Source organism: Lissotriton vulgaris, chromosome 2_1 (assembly GCF_964263255.1).
Source record: "Lissotriton vulgaris chromosome 2_1, aLisVul1.2, whole genome shotgun sequence".
Classification (NCBI taxonomy): Eukaryota; Metazoa; Chordata; class Amphibia; order Caudata; family Salamandridae; genus Lissotriton; species Lissotriton vulgaris.
Genome location: NC_141687.1, coordinates 1027544199 through 1027568223, shown reverse-complemented (window position 1 = coordinate 1027568223; position 24025 = coordinate 1027544199). Strand labels below are relative to the sequence as shown.

General features: G+C 49.9%; 1 protein-coding gene across 14 annotated transcripts in view; it reads right to left on the bottom strand.

Moving 5' to 3' along the window:
- Positions 1–24025, bottom strand: part of BAZ2B (bromodomain adjacent to zinc finger domain 2B) — a 1380234-nt gene that overhangs the window by 848199 nt on the left and 508010 nt on the right. For all 14 annotated transcript variants that reach the window (XM_086956655.1, XM_086956643.1, XM_086956644.1 and 11 more), the window contains exons 10-11: positions 14377–14700; positions 13999–14059 (exon numbers count right to left, since the gene is read on the bottom strand). In XM_086956655.1, the coding sequence (XP_086812781.1) occupies positions 13999–14059; positions 14377–14700 (385 nt within the window). The remainder of the gene's footprint in view (positions 1–13998; positions 14060–14376; positions 14701–24025) is intronic.

Below are 24025 nucleotides of genomic sequence, written 5' to 3'. Positions count from 1 at the left end.
CGCCGTGGCCCGAGTGGAATGGGCACGTAGCCCCACAGGGTGCTCCTTTCGAGCCAAAGAAGTAACAAGCCTTGATGCACAAGACGACCCATCGAGAAATGGTCAGTCTTAGAGCCCACGTAACCAACAAAGAGTTGGTCATCCACCCGGAACTGGCGTGTGCGGTCCAGATAAAACGAGAGCGCACGTTTTGGGTCCAGACGGTGGAGCCTCTATTCCTCTTTCGAGGGATGTGGAGGCGGAAAGAAGGTGGGCAAAGTAATGGACTGCTAGATGTGGAAGGCTGTGACTACCTTGGGCAGGAAAGAGGGTCGCGTCCGCAACACAACTTTGTCCGGATGGACAGAAAGGAAAGGAGGTTGAGAAGAAAGAGCCGGGAGCTCACTTACTCTCCTGGCAGAGATGATGGCAACCAGGAATGCAGTCTTATGAGTAAGGAGACGAAGAGGACAGTTATGAAGTGGTTCGAAGGGAGCGCACATCAGTTAAGTCAGATCAAGGTTCAAGTCCCACTGAGGCATCACGAAAGGAACAGGAGGGAACATATGAATGATGCCCTTCAAAAACCTATTTACTACTGGGAACTTGAACGAAGAGGGCTGATCAGGGAGCCTTAAGAAGGCAGAAATGGCAGAGAGGTAGCCCTTTAGAGTGCCCAGAGCAGAGCCCTGCTGGGCAAGAGAAAGAAGAAAGAGGAGAACCTCTGAAAGAGGGGCAGAAAGGGGATACACCGCCTTCGCTGAGCACCATGCCACAAATTTGTTCCACCGGCAGGCGTATATCGATTTTGTAGAGGGACACCTGGCTGCCAGAATCACATTACAGATTTCAGGAGGCAAGTCAAATGGCCTCAACTGCCCCCGCTCAATCTTCACGCATGTAAGTGGAGACTGGACAGGTTTGGGTGGAGGACCGTCCCCTGCTGCTGCGACAGAAGGTCCTCCTAAAGAGGCAGACGAATCGGGGGATCGACAGACCTGCTGAGTAGCTCGGGATACCGGTATCTTTGTGCCCAGTCCGAAGCCACAAGGATGACTTGGGCCCGGTCGCGTCTGATCTTCTTCAGCACTCTGGGCAGAAGTGGTATAGGCGGCTTTGGAAATTCCAACGCGCATAACTGATGACATTGCGCGTTCTCTTCTGCGAAGAATAGATCTAACCAAGGCTCTCCCCACTGCTGAAAGAGGCCTTGCGCCACGTCCGAGTTCAGACGCCATTCGTTATCCATCATGCACAGACGGCTGAGTTCGTCCGCTCTGGCGTTCAGGAAACCTGCAAGGTGTTGAACCACCACGGGTCATGCCCTGATGTGCCATCCACTGCCAGAGGCGCAGAGCCTCCTGGCATAGGGTCCACGACCCCACCCCGCCCCGTTTGTTGCAGTACCACATGGCGGTGGTGTTGTCCGTGAACACCTGCACTACACTCCCCCGGACAGAGGGGAGGAATGCCTTCAGTGCAAGCCGGATCGCCCGCAGCTCCAGAAGGTTGATGTGGAGCTGGGACTCCGCCGGAGACCAGAGGCCTCTGATCTCCGCCTCTCCCATGTGGCCCCCCAAGCCCAGGAGGGACGCGTCCGTCACAACTACGTGCTCTGGTTGGGGTAGGGAGAGGGATCTGCCGCTGACCCAATCGCGATCCGTGAGCCACCACTGCAACTGTCTTGCAGTGCCCTCCGAGATCAAGACATGGTCGGACAAGTTGCCCTGATGCTGGGCCCACTGAAACTTCAAGTCCCACTGCAGAGCCCGCATCCGCCACCGAGCGTGATGCACCAGAAGGATGCAGGAGGCCACCAGCTCCAGAAGCCGCAGTGTCAACCTAACCGAGACTCGGGATAACGTCTGAAAGATCGAAATCAGAGCCTGAATATCCCGAACCCGCTGTTCGAGAGGATAAACCCGAAACTGCGCAGAGTCCAGAACAGCTCCGATGAAGAGGAGCTTCTGAGAGGGACACAAGTTTGACTTCGGCACATTGATGGAGAACCCCCGCATGTGCAGGAGGTCGGCCGTAGTCTGGAGGTGGGTGACGACTGTCTGGGGCGAGTCCGCCTTCAACAACCATTTGTCTAGGTAGGGGAAGACTGAAACCCCTAACCTGTGCAGATGAGCTGCGACCATCTCCATCACTTTCGTGAACACCCGTGGGGCGCTGGTAAGGCCGAAGGGGAGCACGGTAAACTGATACTGCTCGTGGCCTACCGGGAACCGCAGGTAGCGCCGGTGGGCCGGCAGGACGAGGATGTGAAAATATGTGTCCTGCAAGTCCAACGCTACCATCCAGTCTCCCGGGTCCAGGGCAGCTAAGACTGAGCCAAAGTCAGCATCTTGAACTTCTCCTTATGGAGGAAGCCGTTGACGTTCCTTAGGTCCAAGATAGGGCGTAGGCCCCCTTTGCCCTTCTTGGAACCAGAAAGTAGTGGGAGTAACCACCACGTCCTACTTCAGGCCCAGGAACGTGCTCGATGGCCCCCTTGGCCAAGAGTTGCAGAAGTTGCAAGTGATCCCCTGACACGCGGTGGTACTGCGGTGGCATGGCTGGAAGGGTCGCCTCGAAGGGGAGGAAGTAGCCCCTTCGGACGATTTGCAGCATCCACCTGTCGTGGGATGGTGCGCATGTGGAGGAGGTGATGGCGAACCCTGCCCCCCACTGGGGTTAAATGGACCTGACAGCTCGGACTAGGACGGCTTTGAGGCGGATGCTGCGGGGGTGGATGTGGACTGGCCGCGCCGTTGTCCCCTGTTACCGCCGCGACGGAAACCACATTCGCCACCGCGCTGAATGTTAGTCTGCGGCTCGTGGCTGGCAGGACGTGTGGGAGCACCCCTTCCATGGCCACGAAATGAGCGCTGGGCAGAAGATTGCGGATGCGGGGCCAACAGGCCCAAGGACTTGGCCGTAGCCCTCGAGTCCTTGAAGCGTTTCCAGTGCAAGGTCCATAGAGGTCCAAGATGGCCGCCTGGTAGGAGCTTCCCGAAGGAGCTCCCCGTGCTTGGAATCCCTTAACAGGGTATATCCCTGTTAGCGGCAGCCAGCGATCTCTCCCGTAATAAGAGTAACAGGAGTAACGTTTTGGACACCGCTGTGACCCGCCAGCTCCACAACAGAGGAGTCCCTGCAGGAACGGAGAGCTGAGAAGGGCTTGGGACGCGGAACAACGTTGGGAACGGCCCACACCACAGCAGAGGAGCCCAAGTGACATCGGAGGGCCGAGAGAGGCTCGGGACGTGGGTAGTCGCCACCCGATATCCTCCACAGCAAGCACCGAGGACAAAGCGGAACGCACACCAGACCCCTCCCCCACCCCCGAACAGAGGCAGATGCTGAGATCGGGAGCTAGGGGGTCGCATCTCAGCGGATACTCCGGGACCGAAGGGGGTCGAGGCAACAACAACGGAACACCCTCCCGACTGCAGCAGAGGACGCTGGTCGCAGCACCGGGTTCAGCAGGAGGATCACCGGGATCAGCGGGAGCAAGCCACGACGACAACGGAGCCCCTTCACCCACCCCCCCCACCTCCCGCCGCAGCAGAGGAATCCTAGCGGGCAGCTGGCACCAGGACCAAAGCGGGAGGAACACCGGACCCCTTCCCCACTCACTCACTCACGACCTGAAGCAGGGACCACCTCCCGACGGCAGCAAAGGGCACTGAAATCAGCACCGGGACACGGCAACGCAACCCCCCCTCTCCGTAGCAGAGGAATACTAGCGGACTGGAGGGCTGAGAGGGACGCTGGTTGCTGGCAAACACAGTGGTGTCACAATCTCTCGAAGCGGACCCGCGAGAGCTAAGCACAGCTCAACTTCAAAAAATAACTTTTTAATAGGAGCAAGCGAGTGAAGTGATCCCGGAGTCTAGCAGGAGCTGTAGGGGCGACAGAAGACCGAAGCCTGCCCCCATCGACACCGGTGGATACCTGGCAACGGCTGAGCCGCTTTGCAGGATAATACAGGCTGGGAGCCCCGATCTGAGATCAAGTACATACAGTACATACAGCCACATACATCTACAAAGCGGAAGGGACTGAGCCAATCATGGACTAAAGCAGTGCTTCTGTAAAACTCTACTGGCAATATTTACAGGCACACAGAAACTTAAGGTATTTACTTCTCCCACCCGCCTGCTCTCTTTTAAAAAATCAAACTCCTTTGTTCAAAATGGCTGGGGCCATAAAACTGTAGCAATAAATCCCCCCGTACCTCTGTGGTCCACGTGGCCCCTCAGCTTAACTCCCCCACACAGAGATAAGAATTCCTCCCAGCTAGCCTTGAGCTCTGCTTGCTTAAACAGAAAGTGTAACCTCTTCCCCTGTGCTCAAAGTAATAGCAGCAGACAGAGGACTAATATCTCTATCTCCCCTGCCAGCACAGCAACAAACAGAGGACTACTGTCTCGATCTGAACTATTTGGCGGCCATTTTAGACTAGTCTCTATTGGACTATAGTATTTTAGACTAGTGGGAAAGAATGCTGGCCTATGATCGTAGTATTATACTTCTACCTATATTTTGAACACTTGTATAGTGCAGATTGCTACCTCATATATGAAAGAATGTCTGCCTATTATTGCAGTATTACACTCCTAGCTTTATTTTGAACTTTTGTAATACACAGATTGCTGCCTCATATATGAAAGAGTGTTTTGCCACCATTGCACTCCTAGCTTTATTTTGAATCATCTCTACCATCGGACCTATGGCCTTTTTAGACTACTCTTATCGGTTGCACAATGTACACCCTTGGCGCTTTCACGTCGGACTATGATAGAGTGTCTGCCTTTTATAGTGGTATTATATTACTATACTCCTAACTGTATCCAGCACATTTCACTTTATCTGCACCTGTAATGCACTGATTGCTACCTCATATATTTTTGCCGTTTACAGTGGTATTATATTTTTATATTCCTAATTGTATCTTGCACCGATGGCTACCTCATATTTTTGCCTTCTACAGTGGTATTGTATTTAGTGTCACTTGTCTCATGTGACTTTTGTTTGCAATTGTATTTTGCTACTGACTCATGTACCTCACATATTTTTGACTATTCACTATTGTCACCTTCGATTCAGGTATTTTACTGTTTGCATAGGTATTTTATTCCAGTATATTATTAGTATTGTACGTCTACGTTATTCTGCATTTGACTTTTGTTTGCAATTGTATTTTGCTACTGACACATGTACCTCACATATTTTTCACTACTCACTACTGTCACTTTCGATTCAGGTATTTTACTGCCTGCATAGGTATTTTATTCCAGTATATTATTAGCATTAGACGTCTACTTTATTCTGCATTTGTTTGTAACCCACATCGAATTCACTTCTATTCCTGTAATGTACCAATTAATTTCTCATATAGACTTGTCACATTGATGTAACCTGCACCCATTACACCGTTCCCTCCCTTACACACTGAGTACTACTGCACATATTTTTGTTGCTCTCCGGTGTCGCCCCTGTGCCATGTAACTTATTGTCTTCATCTATATTCCGCTCCTGCTACAATTTTTATCCCGGTTTGCGTTGACTACTACCTCATATACCTTGGCTGCTCACTAGTGGCACTTTTATTCCCTGCAACCGGCGATTACTGGGCACCCGCACGCTCCTACCTATTCCGTCATCCCAACATGGAGCTCATCGGCAAGCACACATATAGAATCAACTACCCACCCGCAATCACCAAAAACGCTGCAAAGCGCTTTAAACACAACTTACTGAGGTCCCACCCTGAAACCCCCTTTGCAGACACCTACTTCTCACCGGTCAATGGTGCCGTAAACATTGATATCATCTTCCACACCACACGAAGAGCTCAATGGAGAAAATCGTTCCTCTCTTTACTCACCGTCTCCAATTCTAGGAAATCCGCCCATGGCCGAACACTCACCATCACACCTTCCCAACTCTTCCCGGGCAGAACCACCATCACTATCTATAACAACGGGATTGTCCTAATCCAATCCACAGACAGGAACCTGGAACTACTAGACAACCTGTTCCCCACTTTCATACAGCACCTCTCCAAACCGCGGACCCCCACTCACAGCACTCTCAGTCCTATCACCCTTGACTTCACAGCCCCCAACCACAACCATTCTTTCCTAGCTCAGCCCCTAAACGACACGCACCTCTCCTCTACCCCCGGCACCACAGTCATTCCTCCACTTACTGTAGCCACCCCACATTCCTCATTCACAGACTCAGACCTCTCCCCCACATACACCAGCCGCACCCCCTCCCCCCCACCAACACCTTGACCCCCACTCATACCACTCCCATTCCGCTCACCCCTGACACCTCAGCCCACATCCACAATGCCGCTAATCTAGCTCAGCCCCAAAACGACACGCACCTCTCCTTTACCACCGGCACCTTAGCCATGCACCCATCCACTGCTGCTACCCCACTCCCCTCAATCACAGACATAGATCTTGGCCCCACATACACCAGCCGTACCCCCTCCCCCCATACACCAGCCCACATTCCCATTCTCTTCACCCATGACATCACAGCCCCCACCCACATCCCGCCTAATCAAGCTCAGCATCAGATCGACACGCACACAGACAAACCCCACCCTTTACCCCCCCCCATTCTCAGCCCCCACTTCCACCCATTGACCAACCACACAGAACACGCCGCCTCTATCACTTCAACTCCGCCTCCTCAACAAAGAACCACATACAATCCCACTCCCCCCCATTCTCACCCCCCACTACCCTACATGCGCCCCCATCACCACTAACATACGCCCATCCACCACCCTGCACTCTCCGCCTACCACCAATACCCTCTTCCTTACCAACAACCTCCCCCCTATGTCATCCACCCCCAACCCTCCCATCCCCACCACCAACACATATCCCACACTAGAGTACGTTATGGCCTCCCTCCACCAGCTCAAAGAAGACATTAACATCATCAAACAACTACTCTGCACACACTCCAGTCACTCCTCACCCACCACCCTCCTAAAGCTCAAAGAAGACATTCACATCATCAAACAACTACTCTACACACATCCCAGACACCCCCACCCGCCTACTCCACCAGCACCACCCCTCCCAACAGGACCTCCACCCGGTCGGCTGACTCTCCTACTCAACGCCCCTCACACTGGACCTCAATCCCCGTTCGCGATCGTGAAAACCGTCCCCACCGCTCCTGCAACCGACTATCGGACCTTGACACAGTCACCCTCCTCCGCTCCTACGACCCAGCTCCCCATAACACACCCACCACCCTCCGCGCCATTCCAACGATTCATCCAAACCCCCTTAGACCTCCCACACTGAACAGAATTTCTATCCTTAGTAACCTGAGAAAAGTCTCCCTCTCTCTAGAACCCCCCTCCACCTTCGAAGCACCCCGTCTCAAATGCACCCTCCTCAACTGCAGATCGGCCTCTAGGCACTCCTCCGCAATCGCTGATCTCATCCTAAAACTGGACCTTGACCTAATCATCATGACGGAAACCTGGCTAACTGAATCGTCTACACCTATAATGGACATACTGGTTCCCCCCAACTACCACATCACTAGACTAGGCAGGGTTGGTCAAAAAGGTGGGGGTGTCGCATGCATACACAGGAGTAACCTCTCTGTCCTGAAAGTAACCTCCCCTTCCCTAGCCTCCCCAACCTCCTATGAATACATCTGCCTCGATATTATCAGTGAGGGCAAACCGATATGCACTCTTCACGGCATTTACCACCCACCAGGGGACAACCGTACCTTCTCGCAACAAATCATGGATTTGATCTCAACCAATTCTGGTCGACAACTCACACAAATATACCTTGGTGACTTCAACCTCCATTGGAATGATCATAATGACGCGGTGGTAAATAGTCTTAAAAATTTCCTCAACGCCCTCGACCTCACCCAAATATGCGACAGCCCGACCCACGAGAAAGGCTCTATCCTTGACCTTATCATCTCCAAAGAGGACTCTATCCAACTTGAATCTATCCAACCCTGTGACTGGTCAGATCATCATATTGTCACATTCTACATCAAGGAAAAAGTCAAATTGAACCCGGTTCAATCCTTCAAGCCCAAAGTCTGGAAAAGAGACCTGAAAAAACTCAATCCAAACTCTCTACCCCCCAACAGCTGCAACCTCCTACTTCCTCCTACCGGCGTCACGGATGTCCAAGCTTTGACTGATCACTATCTCAACGCTATGACCTCAATAGTTAATGAAGCTGCACCTATGCAGCTAAAAAGAGCCTCCACAAAAACGTTCAATCCCTGGTACGACGGGAGTCCCAATGACGATAGACGGGCTATGCGAATGGCAGAGCGCACCTGGAGATCAGCTCCCTCCGCACTGCACCTAAAAACGCTGAAGAAAAAGAGAAATGCCTACTTCAGGAAAATAAAACGGTCTAAATCAGAATTTTTTAGCCGGCAGTTCGACCAAGCCAAAAATCGTCCGAGAAAGCTGTTTGAGCTAATCAGAACACAATCCAAGGAACAACTCCAACCCCTCAGCACTCTGGACAAAGCACCCTCCTGTGAAGACTTCGCCTCTTTCTTTATCCAAAAAAACGATAACATAAAGAATGATCTCCTCATTGACGTAAGTCTTTACTCCAAACCCCATTGCACAGCACCCACTGAACCAGAAAACAATGCCACATGGTCATCCTTTGCCACCTATTCAGAAGAAGAAATTGGTAGACTGCTCAGCACTGTGAAACCAGCCAATCACCTCACGGACCCCCTTCCTGCTAACGCTGTCAAAGACCTTACCCCGTCGCTCCTCCCACTCTGGACTAAAATTATTAACAGTTCACTTCAACAAGGGACCATCCCCGACGCCCTTAAAGTTGGAAAAGTCACACCTCTACTAAAGAAACCGACAGCCGACCCCTCTGATCTAAATAATTACCGTCCCATTACCAATATTCCGACTCTAGCCAAACTGTTGGAAAAATGCGCACAAGTACAATTGACTAAACACATTAATCAGTTTGATCTACTCAACCCTTATCAATCAGGCTTCAGAGCAGATCACAGTACAGAAACTGCTATGACTCACATAATTGACGACGCCCTTCAAATCCTAGATCAAAATGATACCTGCCTCCTCATCCTTCTTGATCTCTCGTCTGCATTCGACACCGTCAAACATGAGAATTTACTCGAACTATTAAACACAAGAATGGGTCTATCTGGAACTGTGCTCAAATGGTTCACGTCCTTTCTACACAACAGATCGCAGAAATTCAAGAGCAACAACATGATGTCTTCGCCAATACCTGTATCGCTAGGCGTCCCACAAGGATCCTCCCTTTCCCCAACTTTGTTTAACCTAGCATTATGCTCTTGAATTCTACGATCAGAAGCACCCAATCCTGGCTGGCCGCTAATCATCTCAAACTCAATGCTCTTAAAACAGAGTTCCTCTTGATCTCACCTCCCGCGAAGATCACTATCGCTCAAATTTGGCTTAAACACCTAACGGCACTCAATGTTCAGCCCACCATCGTGGACTCAGCAAAATCTTTAGGCATAACACTTGACACCAACCTCAACATGCAGGAACACATCAACAAAGCAACTAAGGGTGCGAACTTTCAGATCAATACCCTAAGGAAACTCAAACCCTTCCTTCCAGCCAAAGATTTCCAAACTGCGGTACAAGCACTAGTCATCCCTCGAATAGATTACGGCAGCATCGCCCTCTGCGGTCTCCCCCTAACTACTACGGCACCCATAAGAGCGTCTCTAAACGCAGCAGCGAGACTCATCACTGGATCAAAAAAACACTCACGCATTTCCCCTGACCTGAAATCGCTGAACTGGCTGCCTTTTGAAGCCAGAATACACTTGAAAATCGCCTGCATGACGCACAAGGCTGTCCACCTGAGCTCACCCGGATACCTCGCTCAGAAGCGGACGATCTCTGGAGGCTCCAGAAACACTAGAGGCTCAAACAATCTTTTGCTAAAGCCCCAAAAATTCCGCAAGGAAAAAACCTATAAACGCTCCTTCTCAGGAATGGCACCCAGGATCTCTAACTCACTTCCCCCTGAAACCAGGCTCATCTCCTCCACCATACCTTTTAAGAAAGAAGTAAAGGCTACCCTCATGGCTAAATACACTTGAATTATCACTAGGGAAGATTTTTACAAACGCTGAACCATTCTGTTCTACTGATCATTTTGCATTTTGTATGACTCGTGTTATTGACTTACCTGATTGTTTACGCTGCCACCTATTTTTATTTGAATCACCATTGATGTATCTATCTGACTACGCTCCTACATTTACCCTCCCCACCCCAATTGTTATTTGCTTACATGTTGTACCCATCGTCTGTAAAGCGCTCTGATATCTGCAAAGATCTTGTTCGCGCTATATAAAACTTTCAAAATAAATAAATAAATAAATAAATGATCTGCCTTGCCACCAAAGAGGTGGCTGCAATCAAACGGCATGTCCATAAGGGTGTTTTGGACATCGGCCGAAAAGTTGGCGGACCTCAGCCAGGCGTGGCGGCGAACCGCCACAGACGTGGAAATCGCTCATCCTAGCGAGTCTGTGGTATCCACTCCACATCGTATAGAGTACCGCGCTGCGTCTCTTCCCTCCGCGAGGGCTTGAGCGAGTTTCGCCCGGGCTCCCTCCGGGCATTCAGGCAGCACGGCCGCAACTGTATCATACAAAGAGTGTGTGTAACGGCGTAAGAGGCACGCAGTGTTGACCGACCGCAACCCCAAACTAAGGAAGGAGAACATTTTCTTTCCGAACTGTTCATACCTCTTGGATTCCCGATCTGGTGGTGCCGTCGGGAATGCGGATTGGGAAGTAGAGGCCTGGATAACCAAGCTCTCGGGGTGGGGTGGGTGGACAAGAGACTAGGGTCGCCTAGGGCTGAGCGGTGGCGCCAAGCGAAGTTTCTATCTACAGGAGGACCTGTAGTGAGCCAGGACCAAGTGCCCAACAAGACGACTGTGAGAGCCTCATTAACCCCCTGTGGGCGAAATAAAAGGTGGGCGTGGTTAGGACATCCCCCGGCAGTCCTCCGCACACGCCCACCGTAACGTTGGACGCCCCCAGGCCGTCCGACGCATCTAAGGGGTTAAACGGCAGTAGAGGCTCTGGGGAGCTTACCTGCGGTTTAGGACCTCTGTGAGGATGTTCGGCCTCACTGTTGCGACGGGGAGATCAAGAGCCAAGGCCTTGGCTGCCCTCATCAGCACCACACTATAAGCAGCCCCCCTACTCCGTAGCCACGGTAGGAGGGGAGACAAAACCAGCGTCTGTGGACGTATACAGGTCACTCGCTTCCCCTAGTTCCTGTGTCCAGTCCTGATATGACTGGCCCTCACGTGCCACGGGGTCCTCAGACCCCACCCAGTCTCCCTCGTAGTCCATGTCCTGAAATTCAGGGACAAAGGATGGATCCAGATCCTCGAAGAAATCCTCTTCGGCCGGCGCCGAATGCGGCGACGAGCGACGCCGCTCCGACGCTGGATCCGGACCGAGGGGTGCACCAGGGACGGAGTCGTGCGGGGACGACACCAGGGATGACACCCTAGGGGCCGGCGCTGGCGGGGTCGTAAGGTTGACCAGCGGCGACCCGGATCCGGAACCTGATCCGGTGGGGCCCTGCGGCGTCGGGACCAAAGTCGCCGCCGAGGCCGAAGCACTTGACGGTGCCGGGGTCGAAACACCCAGCCCGCTTGGGCTCCCAGTCGGGGCCGCTTGGCCCGGAGGCACCGCGGAACCCGACGGAGGTTAAGAGCGACCTCATGGCCATGAGGAAGGCGTCGATCTCCTCCGGCGTCGAGTTATACCCAGGGACCGGCGGGTATGGAGCAGGCCGCTACGCCTGCGGCTCCGGCGGAGCCGCGTGGGCGATGTCACCCGAACCCCCGGTCACATCGTGCGAGCGTCGGGGGGAGTCAAAAGAGCGATGTCGCTTCTTGTGCCTTTTACCTGACCGGTCCCTCGACCTCCTTCCAGACCGGGGCCTCAAGCGGCGCGGGGCCGACTGCCCGAGCTCGAGGCACTTACGGGGCCGCTCCCGCCTAACCTTCGACGTCAAGGCCCGACAGTCGGGGCACGACTTGTCATCGTGGTCGGGCCCCAGGCAATGTAGGCACCGGCGATGGGGGTCGGTAACCGACATTAGTCGGTTGCAGTCGGCACAGGGCTTGAACCCGGGCATCCCTACCGGCACAGATGGGAGCCGTAGACTCGAAACAGATCCAAAAAGGATCGAAAAAGTTTAGTCAAAAAGTGACTAAACGGTACCACTTTCTCCGGACCTGTGCTTGCTGGTGCAGAAAAAAGAAGAACTAACATCAGCGCGCGAGGGCGGCGTCCAAGTACTCCGACAACGTCATCCCGGTGCAAACGACGGACGCGGAGCCGCAGACGACACCTACTGATGCGTAGGAGTACTGCTATGCAAAATTTTCCGGATCCAGTCTGACGCCTGGGGATATTCGAAGGTAAGGAATCGAATACTAACCTGTTTCTTTCAGATAGAGGATTTGATTTTGGAAGGGGAGTCAGCCATGTTACCACAGGCATCAGATACCCAGGAACAAAAAGGTAAAAATGGCTTTCTTTCTGCAGCTGGGGTGAGGCTAGAAACCAGGAAGAACAGACCACCATATCCAGCTGTACAAGTATCCATAAGTAAGAAGAGAGCAGAGCTCTTGGGATCCCCAGTTGCCACTTGACATGCTACAAGTAATCTGACAGCTGGTGTCTATGTAGGTAGTTGGTGCCCCAGGTCTCTACACTTTATTGAAATATGGGTCACTGAGTTGGATAATCTACAGATAGTATATGGCAGTTTTACATTTTATTTGAACACATTAGTAGACTACAACTGCCCAAGGTTCCCAGCCAGACAATGGGGAATAATTCAAATATGTGAATCTATGAAATACCAATACTTTGTAATACCAAAGTTGAGTCTCAGGAGAGGGAGTGATTCACAAGAGGCAAAGCCTTGAGTGGTTCACAATGCGTTTCTCCACCCTAAGCATATATACTTTGTATGTATGGTTTATGGCATGCTGTAATTGTGAGGTACAATAGTTCTCTGAAAGACATTCAAATAGAACTACATCACATGGAGATAAATCCATGCAGTGAAACAGAATCAAAATAACTAGGTCTTGTGAGTATGGACCGAGATGTTTTCTAATGTAAACAGTTTCTAGAAAGGTATGTATGAGTAAATTAGGTAGTGTTTTCTCAAGTCAATTAAGCTTTACTGCGCTGATAACATGGAATATGAGCTTTACACTCTAGTAATAAATGCTGGAATAAATGTTTATTATTACAATTGCTCCAAATAACATATTATTGGGAATCACTAATTTTCACTGGCATGCCAGAAATAGATGTCACGCATACAAAGTTTATTATGCATTTTAATACCACTGTTATTTGTGGACAAAGGACTATTACTAAAGGGGTGTGAAGTACCAAGTGGGCCATGAACATTCCTCCAACTCAGCAACCCTATCCAGAGAACCATCTTATTAAAAATATATGTATTGCTCTCTGTAGATCTGTCCGCCTTGTTTATGTCATGCTGTTTAGTCATGTGCAGAACTTATAACAAAGTTATTAACCCAGAATCATGGAACTATGGGATACAGTTCTGTAGTGATATAACATTGTGTTCAATGGGCATGAGTGGTAGCCTACTTATTTTTCTCTACAAAGAGATTGTAAAATGGAACTGCAATCTTGATGAATGTAATTAGTTAGGCTGTGCCGTATAACAATTACACTGAGTTTGACCCCTGCACTGTAGCAATAAAGGAGTGCATATATTAGAACTTTTGATGCAAACAAAATGTTTGAATGGGCCACATTTAATTCACTGACAAAATATTGATGAACACGTACGTAAACACATTATTAAGAATTTTCTGAGAAAACATCATAAAATATTTATTCAAACGTCCAAAGGGTAAACAAAAAAATGTACACTGTACACCATACCCATATTGTAGAGGAACATGCAAACTTCGTTCATCTAATAATCTTCTCCGTTTCAAAGAACCTTAAAAAGAAAATGATTGACAACTATCAAATACGGGCAAAGTCAATACAGTATGAAATTAAAGAAATATTTTCACAGTTCAATAAACCTAAAGGTTTTCAATAAAATATGAAAATGTGTCATATGTATTGTTTGCACAAATATATTTTTCATCAGTAAATCAGCTATAATATCGCACAGTGTGCTGTAGACTTGTATAAAGAAAATAGAAAAACGAAGCACAAATACACAAAATAAAAAGATTCAATTATCGATGCCTTTACTCAAGACTACAACTTTGTTTAAAATAATAGGACATAAAATAATACTGTAAATACCACATGGTGTACTGGCAGTTAGTGGAGGTGAATTGCTGATATAGTCCAATGACTGAGATTCAGTGCACAAAGCAGCAGGTGCAGATCCTGGAGTATTTGTAATTTTGAGGTTAAGTGGAGTAGAATTAAGTGAGAGGCCTGTAGAAGAACATTTCTCTATGGGCATAGTTTTATTCAGTTTTAATGGGGTTTTCTCTCCCTCTGTATCAGTATCCGACTCCTCTGGATCTTTATCATCATCATCATCGTCATCATCATCATCATCATCCTCTTCTTCCTCCTCCTCGGAGTCCTCTGTATCGGACTCTGAGTTGCTCGGGGTCCCTGCAACAAAATTAAATAATCAAATCAGGGTCAATGGAAATAAATTGAATTAGGAAATATGAAATCAAATGGCCTAAAACTATACTATAATATTTAAGAAAATTGGGTTCAAATTAAGTGATATTAATACTCGATTACTACAATAGGCAGCTGAATGATTTCTTTAGATATTGAGGTTTCCAAAGAAGACAACACTGTTGCCAGCCCTCATGTGAATTTCAACTGTTTTTTTCAGATACCGTATGATATTTAACTTTTATTAGTTACATAAAATGTAAACTTGAAATTGTACATTGCTTAAACGAGTTTTCATATCAGGTGACATGCTTGTGCCAGTTTACTTAGCTTCACCAACAATCACTGCGCCAATAAAGAAAATGTTTCTTACCTGCAACCACCTGTTTGAATCTTGTTGTGTTGTGGATCACATGCTTTACACCATCCTGTCATCTAGTGTTGGGATTGAATATTACAGTTTGTTTACTTCAAGAACTGAGTTTCGGTTTTGTGAGAAAGTGCCATCTTTCATGCATTGGTATGCCCCCACTTTTTTTCTGAACTGCTGATGTGCTTTGACGAAGTGTGCCCTGGGTTCCTGCCAACCAGGTACCCAGGGCCTAAGTTCCTTCCCTAAAACTATGCTGAAACAAAAGACACAATTGGCAACTCTGGCCACCTATCAGCCCCTAGTAAATGGTACCCTAGGCAGGGGCGGCTCTAGGCTCATGGCGGCCCTGGGCAGGGAGCGTAGGTAGGGGGCCCCGGAAGAGGGGGTCCGGGCGAGGCGGAGCGCGGAGGACAGTGAAGAGGGGGGGTCAGGGTGTTTGGAAAAGGAACAGAGTCGGAGGCAGCTTTATCCCTGCCAGGGGGCGCCACGCAAATATGTATCCATCCTCAGAGGATTATTATATTAAGGATATATATTGGAGTGGTGGCCCCTGGGGTTTGGTGGCCCTGTGCAGGTGCACAGCTTGTACATGCCTAAGGCTGCCCCTGCCCTAGGTACCCAGGGCATGGTGACCAGAGAAGACCCTTGAGGGCTGCAGCACTTATTGTGCCACCCTCAGGGGCCCTGTACCCTGGCACCCACTCACTGCCTTTGCAGGAAGAGTGCCCAAGTACATAACTAAAACCAGAGTCGACATGGCACACATCCCTGTGTTCCCTGCCCACAGAACCCACTGCCTTGGCATACTTCAGTCACCCATCTAGCTGGGTGACCTATGCCAGAGGTGTGGGCAGAGGTGCATGAGCCCTGTGCCCCTACAGTACCTAGGGCCATTCCTGGGCACTGTAAGTGCATTGATGCCATTAAGAGTATATGGTGCTGGGAGGTTGGTATTACAAACTCCACAGCACCAAAATGGCTGCACCGAAGACTGACAATTTTGGTATCAAACTTCTCGGCACATTAAACCCGCACTGATGCCAGTGTGGGATTTAATGTAAAATGCATAAAAAGGGCATCTTAGAGATGCCCTCTGAAACCCTAACCTACAATCCACGTCTGGCTGAGTGGCTGCAGAGGCTGCCACACAGCAGACATGTTGCTGGACCCCTGGGTAGGAGATCCCCCGCTCTCCTGGGCCTGCAACAATGCATATCCTGGGTGAGGTGCTAGGTCTCCTCCCCCAGATGGGCAGGGAGAAGCTTCAAAGGCATGCCGCCTCTGTGAGCTTCTCCAGACCATTTGCTGTACCCAGCAATCAACGCCCCCACCAGTCCTGCCCCCCAATCTGGGGGGAATGACTGGCGGGAAAAACTAGGTCAGGAAGGGGGGGGGGGGGTGCCAGCCTGTGCCAACCCCACCCCTCAGGTGGGGGAGACTAGGTTAATCACGACCCCGGGCTCCGGCCATCTTGCAGATGGGGAGCCCTGCCCTATCACAGCTAGGCTCCTGCCCCCCTCCCACAGGAGAGGAGCAGGCTAAGGGGTGTACTCACCCCAGGGCAGTGACCCATTGGTCCCTGTCCTTGCCCTACCTGTAACGCCCCTAAATTCAGTATTTAGGAGCTCCCTGAACCTTCCTTCGTCAGATCCCGATACGAAAAGAAGAAAGAAGATCGAGAAGAAGAAGAAGAAGAAGAAGACCCGCCGTGCAGCAGCTAACAACAGGACGACAACAACTGACTTGGCACCAGCCCTTCTGGCCTGTCGATCCTGGAACCTGCTCCTGCTCAATCCCGGCGAGTCCTGCGGACAGCCACCTTGGGAAACCCGGAGGACCTGCCTCCCTTGACCCTCTTGAAGGCTGGGACTCCCATCAGCAGAGGCTCTGCTGCAACAACTCACCTGGTGCCAACCAGGAAACTCTGGACCAGCTCACTCTGCACCTACAGAGCCTGGGCCGGGCCCAACCGAAACAAGACAACGAGGACGTCTCCCCGGCGACTGGGACCCAAAGTCCAGTGCCCAAAGACCCTCCTCGACGAACCAGCCGACGCCTGCAGACTCAGAGCCAGGGGCCACCCCAACCGCGACCAGCCGAGGGTGAGCCTTTCCGACACCCAAAGGCACCCCTGCACCCGGCGCCCTACAGCCCTCTGTGCCTCCCTTTGGGGTACCTACCAGTGCTCCATGATCCCAACTTACCTCTCGAAGTGCTGGTCGCCCCTGGAGAGTCTCCGCCCACGCGCCTGCAGCCCTTGTTCCTTTTAGAACTTTCCCATTGGATAACATTGAGCGCCTGACGGCTCAAGAGCACCAGGCACCCAGACGCCCGAGTGCCGCTGGCTGTGCCACCTTTGTCCTATCCTACTTCCCCACTTGCCCTGAGCAAGTGACCAGGAGCCCAGCACCCACAGCCGCGTGGCCTGCTAGCCAGCAGCCACCAATCGAAGGCCCCCTTCCCCTCATTGCATAACATTGGGCCTACCTACCTATGCACCTGGCTGGCCCTGGGCCGCTGGGATTGAACTAACTGTACTTACCCGACCCTGGGGGACCCTTGAGTCCATGCCTGGAACCTTAACTTCACCAAACAAGTACTCACCTGGAAACCGGTAACTCACTTACCTGCCATTGGATAACATTGACCAATTTTGACTCGAACATTTTCTAAGTGTGAAGTTTTGAAAACTGAAAATATTCCTCTAAAATCAGCCGAATTCCTTAGTACTCACCTGTGATCAGAGGAGAAGCCAGAACTGTACCTTTCAGCCCAGTACTGAACCGCAAAAGTAATCCTTACCGGGTTTACTAGTAATCTGTATTTTCTCCATAGGAACCCATTGTCTACTTTTCTATGAAATTTCTTTTGAGGGTCTACTTTTGAAAACTTGAAATATTCTTGAAAAATCACACAAAATACTGAAACGCAATTACCTACCTGTTTTGAATTAAGACCCCAGTGCTGGCCCTAGGAGACCAGTGCAGGGTTACAAAAGTAACGCAATTGTACTTTACCTGCAACCTGAATTTTCTCCCATTGAATAACATTGTCAGATTTCCATTGAAAAGTTCCTAAGTGTGAACTTTTAAAATAGCTTTATATTCATGAACATTCACTACAGTAACTAAAACGTTTTTGCTTATCTTGTTTCAGCTTAGAACCCAGGACGGAATCTAGGATCTAGTCCTGGGACTACTAAAGTAATCCATATAGTAATCAACTGCCCTTACATGTGGAAAACCCATTGAGCTCAATGCTATAGTGTGTTGTAGGATTGTGTTGCTTACTGTTAACACTGTATTAATTGTGTGCACAAACTTTATTGCTCCTTTGCAAAGTATTTACATGAGAGAACTCATAACAAGAAAAGTATATTTTTATGACTGTTGGTTCTAAAAATTAAACACCTATATCTGTGGATATAAAAACAATTGGCCTGGAGTTCAGTCCTTGAGTCAGTGAAACCTTTTGCTGACTAAGTGGTAACAACACATGCTTTACACTGTCCTCTGGTACTGCCTTACTGCTTGACCAAGCTACCACTTTGGAGAGTAAGGTCAGTTGTGACTTTAACCTCTATTAAACCTCTGGGGTTGGTGGACTCTGCACACACTGTACTTCTTTCTAGTCCCGTGTATATAGAGCCACTTTCTCACAGGTTTAAAGAATGAAGCTATGGAAATCCATAATGTATCAGCATGCAAACTCCAGACAGACCAATAGCATTAAAGGGATAATTCACCTTCCAGAACACCTGTCAGATCACTCCACAGTGAAGTTAGATTTGCTCTTGTAAAAGGAACTAGATCTTCTCAGATTGTCTTTGTAGGAGGGTGGATACCGGACTATAGTTACCCCCAACTTTTTGCCTGGTGTTTTGCTGGTTTTCCGACTTAGTTGACCTGGGATCCTGCTATTCAGGGCCCCAGGCCTACTGCTCTCTCTGTAAAATGGATTCCGTGTACCTTAGGTGCATTTACCAATTGGTACTGGGCCACCTTATCAATCCCTGTAACTCAGGGCATAGGTGTACCCAGGGCCTACCAGGGGCTGCAGCATGTATTATGCCACCCCTGGCTGGCCATCTAAATCTGACACAACTGGCTGCACGACAGCTGGGGCAAGGTGGTGTAATCACCCTTTGCTTGAGATATAGTATACCTATATCTAACCCTAAAATGGACACATGTATTCCTATCAGTCACTCCTATGGCAGGCCTTAACAATCCTGAAGGCAGAGTGCTTGGAATTATGTGAGATGGTGCTCTGGCATGAGCCGAGCCCGTCTGCAGCTTGCGGAACCAAGTCCTAATAGCTGTTCTATGATAACGCGTACTATATACTCTTAAGTGCATTATAATCCTCGCGGTTATTTGCTATCTTTGGTATCGCTTTATCAAAACATGTCGAGTAAGGTGTCATACGAATTGGAATACTAACCCCTCGCCAATTCTGGCGACGGGGTTAGCATTCCACCCTTCTAGAGGGACACGACATGTATGTAACTGTGAACCCCGGTTAAAGTTAACTCGAGCCTCAGCATCACAAAATGGATGCTGCCACCACAGACACAAGTCTGACCTCCTGCTGCTGGGAGTCCTTCCAGCGAGGAGAGCTTGGACAAAGGGTTTCCTGTCAGGGGCGGTGCTAGCACCATCCCAGACAGGGTGTTGTGTATCCTAGGTAGGCAGGGCTGAAAAGGAAGGTGACTGCAAGTGGCACACCGGTGCTCACTATGCATCTGCCGGCTTGAACCAGTTCCAGGGGCACACCAGCCCCTGAGCTGGGGAAAGTCCAGACAGGGGAGAGGGGTGTAACCACCCCCCTTCCTGGTCCCACCCATGGGCAGGACCTAGTCGCGTACCAGCCCCTTTCTTTAGAATAAAGGTAGGAGCTGCGACCCTTCCAAATTAGATCATCTTTGAATCCTGAAACTACTTCCTACGAAAGGAACTCAAGACTTCTTCCTAAGATTTCTCCCTTGTGACTAAGGAGTAGTCACCCTGCAGCAGCAGGCACCAACTAAGTATCTGAGGTTTGCTAAGACATCCTCCCTCCGGAACCAGACCGACCAGCACGACGAGACCCGGACTCCCTGCCCTCTCTGACCTCTACCTGCCTCTACAGCACAGCTGAGAACCGTGGGTGCGACGAGACCAGTGGACCCGGCAACCATCAGAACCAGCACGACACTGACCCAGCACGACCGCCGAGGGACCCTCGAGTGGGTGTATTGGGGTAAGAGAAGCCCCAACCCCAAGCAGCACGAGCACCGAAGACCAGCCCCCCAGCATCCACCAGATCTGCGTGGGGCCCTTTTGCTTCTGTGTCGCTTGCCACGTTGTCTGGTCACTTGCCCGTTGGCTAGTGACCCTCTCGACGACGTCCTACGTTTTCTACACCGCTGGTCTAGCTCCTCTAGACTGTCCCTAGGCTCCTCCTGAAGGAGACCTTCCTCGGACCCTCCTGGTCCACCCCAGACGCCATTTTGTGTTGCCACGTGGGCTTGCCGTAGCCAAGGCTTGTTGCCTCCTTCACCGGATCCAGCATCGCCAGCAGCAGACATCCGACGTGGGACAGCTCGCAGACCTCCAGCCTGGTCGACATCAGCGCCCCTGGTCCGTGCAGCAGCAGAATCCAGTGTCACCTCTTCGCCTGGCTGAGTGACCTCGTCCGGTGCCATCCTGGTGCCCACCTAATCACTGGCTAGTGATTCAGAACTTGGTCCCCTCTGCTTACAGGTCCTCTTCTTCAGCTGATCCAGTCCTTGGATCAGCCCGGAACATCTTCACTGGTCGCCTGCCAGCAACTTCCACTTCAGGCTCCTGGTTCGTCAACGAGGATTCCCGACGACACTTGAACCCTATGCAGCCGCAGCCCCTGGGCTAGGTAAACCGAGTACCACGGTGCTCCAGCGTAGACCAACTCTCTAAGTGTCTAGATCCACTTTCGTTTTTGACCTACCTAGTCGGGTTCGCCCGAGAACACTAACTCTTGCATTTACTAATATCCATAGACTTTGTCCCGCATTACGCTTGAGAGTTTCCACTCTGCACACGGCGTTCCTAGACCTCCTGCTTCTAATCTAAGGGTTCAGCATTGTAGGCCTAGCGATTCTAAAGTCTCTGAGAGTAGTACTTACCTGCTAGTAATTTCGTATTCCACTTTTGTAGTATATGGTTTTTCGTGCCCCTCGGGCATTTGCGTAAACTGTGCGACTTGTAGTATTTCTTTAAGAGTTTTGTATTGTGCTTAGCGCCCTGTCCTCATAAAGAGTCCAGGGCTGTGGTGTTATAAATAAATATCCTTTTATTTTCATAACAACTTGTGTGGTGTCCTTTCACTTGGTGTTCAAGGGGTATATGTGATGGTATAACAGCTGGCTTAACACGCCCTCTAGAGTTTAGCCTAAAGACTGCTCTTGTCCATGATACTAGGATAGCTGGTCTATAATGTTGACTTACAACCAATCATCAATAAGGGTTGTTTGGACTGATACATAGTGATCACTAGAATAGTGAGCACTGCATATCAGGCCAACTTCTCACAGTCTTGAACCCGTTGAGTGCTCATGACGAGCTCAGCTCGTCATGAGGCACGGTTGGGCTATACTCATGACGAGCTGAGCTCATCACGGCCGTTGGAACGTTCGCACGCGGGGATAATTTCCCCACTGTGCTGAACGTTCGAAAACAGGTGTGGGTGTGACGAGCTGTGAGTGCAACTCCACTGTGCCTCATGACGAGCTCAGCTCGTCACAAGCACAGCGGTGCCACGCGCGCCCCCTACCCCCGCACAGCGGGGGGGAAACACCCCGCAGTGAAGGGGTTAAGTAGGACACTACTGTTGGATCAGGCAGTAGTCAGCCAGCTTTAGGCAGGACACAGTAGATTTCTTTGAAATTAAAAAGTGATTGGCACCCCTGCAAATAATTTAGGGTGCTTTTAAAGCATTTATTAGAGGGAGGATTATAGGTTTATCAGCATATAAGCAAGAGGAGTCCAAGCACAGACTTTGGTATCTAAAGATGAAAATTGTTAAAATACAGAGACATAGATACACATTGTGATAATAATAAATCTTTATTGTATATGGTTATTCAAAACACTTTACAAATGTGCACGCACAGGAGTTGACTATTGTAAACAATAAGATCAAAGAGGCTAGAGGTGAACTAGCTGATAGTTTGGAAAGAATTCTGCAGGGGAAATTGGAGGCTAGTAAGTTTCCCCATTACGAGAATGGGGAAGGATGCAGGAACTATTAGCCTCGAAAATAAACATGGCCAATGTAAGAAACACCATTAAGGAAATTGAAGATAGAGACTGTTTAGGAAGGTCCACCTTTTTGCATGGTTACCACCCCAATTTTTGCCTGATATCTGATGCACTTTGACTGAGTGTGCACTGGGTCCCTGCCAATCAGGTTCCCAGTGCCTGTGTTCTTACCCAAAAGTGTACCTTTGTTTCCCCAACAGGAACACTTCTGGCCCACCTATAAATCCCTTCTAAAAGGTAGAACTACTGCCAAGGGCCTTGTGACCAGAGAGGATCTTTAATCGCTGCAGAATGTACTGTGCCGCCCTCAGAGACCCCTCACCTAACGTACACACTGCCATTGCAGATTGTGTGTTTTGGTGCAGACAAAACTTCAAAGTCAACAATGTCACACATCCTGGTGTGCCATGCCTCCCTAATACTGCCTGTGTCATACGTACGTCATCCCTCTAGCAGGCCACACAGCCCTAAGGAAGGGTGCACTATACCACAGGTGAGGGCATACATGCCTGAGCAATATTTCACTACAGTGTCTAAGTCCATTCTAAGACATTCTAAGTGCAGTGAAGCCATATTGAGTACATGAGCTGGCAGTTTGTCATTACGAACTCCACAGCTCCATGATGGCTTTACTGAATGCCAATAAGTTTAGTATCAAACTTCTGAGCACAATAAACGCATACTGATGTCATTATTGGATTTTATGCAAAATGCACTCAGAGGGCATCTTCAACATGCCCTCTGAAAAACAACCAATTCCCTTGTGTCCAGCTGACTGGTCTGCACCAGCTTGCCACATACAGACGTTTTTGACTCTTGTGCTCCCGTGGGTCAGGCACGAAGGATGCTTGGGATGGAGGTACTTCACATCTACCCCCAAGCAAGAACATCATTTAGGGTGGTGGGCCTCAAAGGCTTTCTGCCCCTTGAAATGCTAGCCAGGGCCTCTCTAGCCAGTGGAGATACCCCAACCCCTGACCAAACCCACTTTCGGCAGCAAGGTCGGCAAGAAAATTAGTGTGTGTCCTCTCTGCCAGGACCACGCCTAAGGTGCCCGGGACCAAAGAAAATCCTCCATCTTGAATGGAAGGATTTTAGCTAATCGGGTTAGGAGATGCCCCCTCCCCAAAGGGAGGGGACATTATAAGGGTTTAGTCCCCCTAAAAGGCAAGTAGCCCATTAACTACCATCTGCCAGTACCTGTAACGCCCCTAAATGCAAATGCTACTTACCAGTATGCATCTGTTCTTGGCATGTAGGGCTGCTGACATTCATATCTGTGCATAGATCGCCGCCTAGTGTTGGGTCCGGATGATTGCACATTGTTGTCCTGGAAGAGTCTTCGAAGTATCACGAGATAGGTGGCTCCTCCCCTGGACTACAGTGCGCATGGGCATCGCCTCCATCCCCAGATTGTTTTTAGCCATTGGCAGAGATGGAGTGAAGTACGTGAGTGATGACCATGCTATGAGCAAATATATATATGAATGAATACTGCAGCTGCTACAGGCGCCGGGGAGGAGGGTGGGCGATATGAATGTCAGCAGCCCTACATGCCAAGAACAGATGCATACTGGTAAGTAGCATTTGCAGTTCGAGGCATGTGGGCTGCTGAATTCATATCTGTGCATAGAATACATAGCAGTCCCTCCATTAG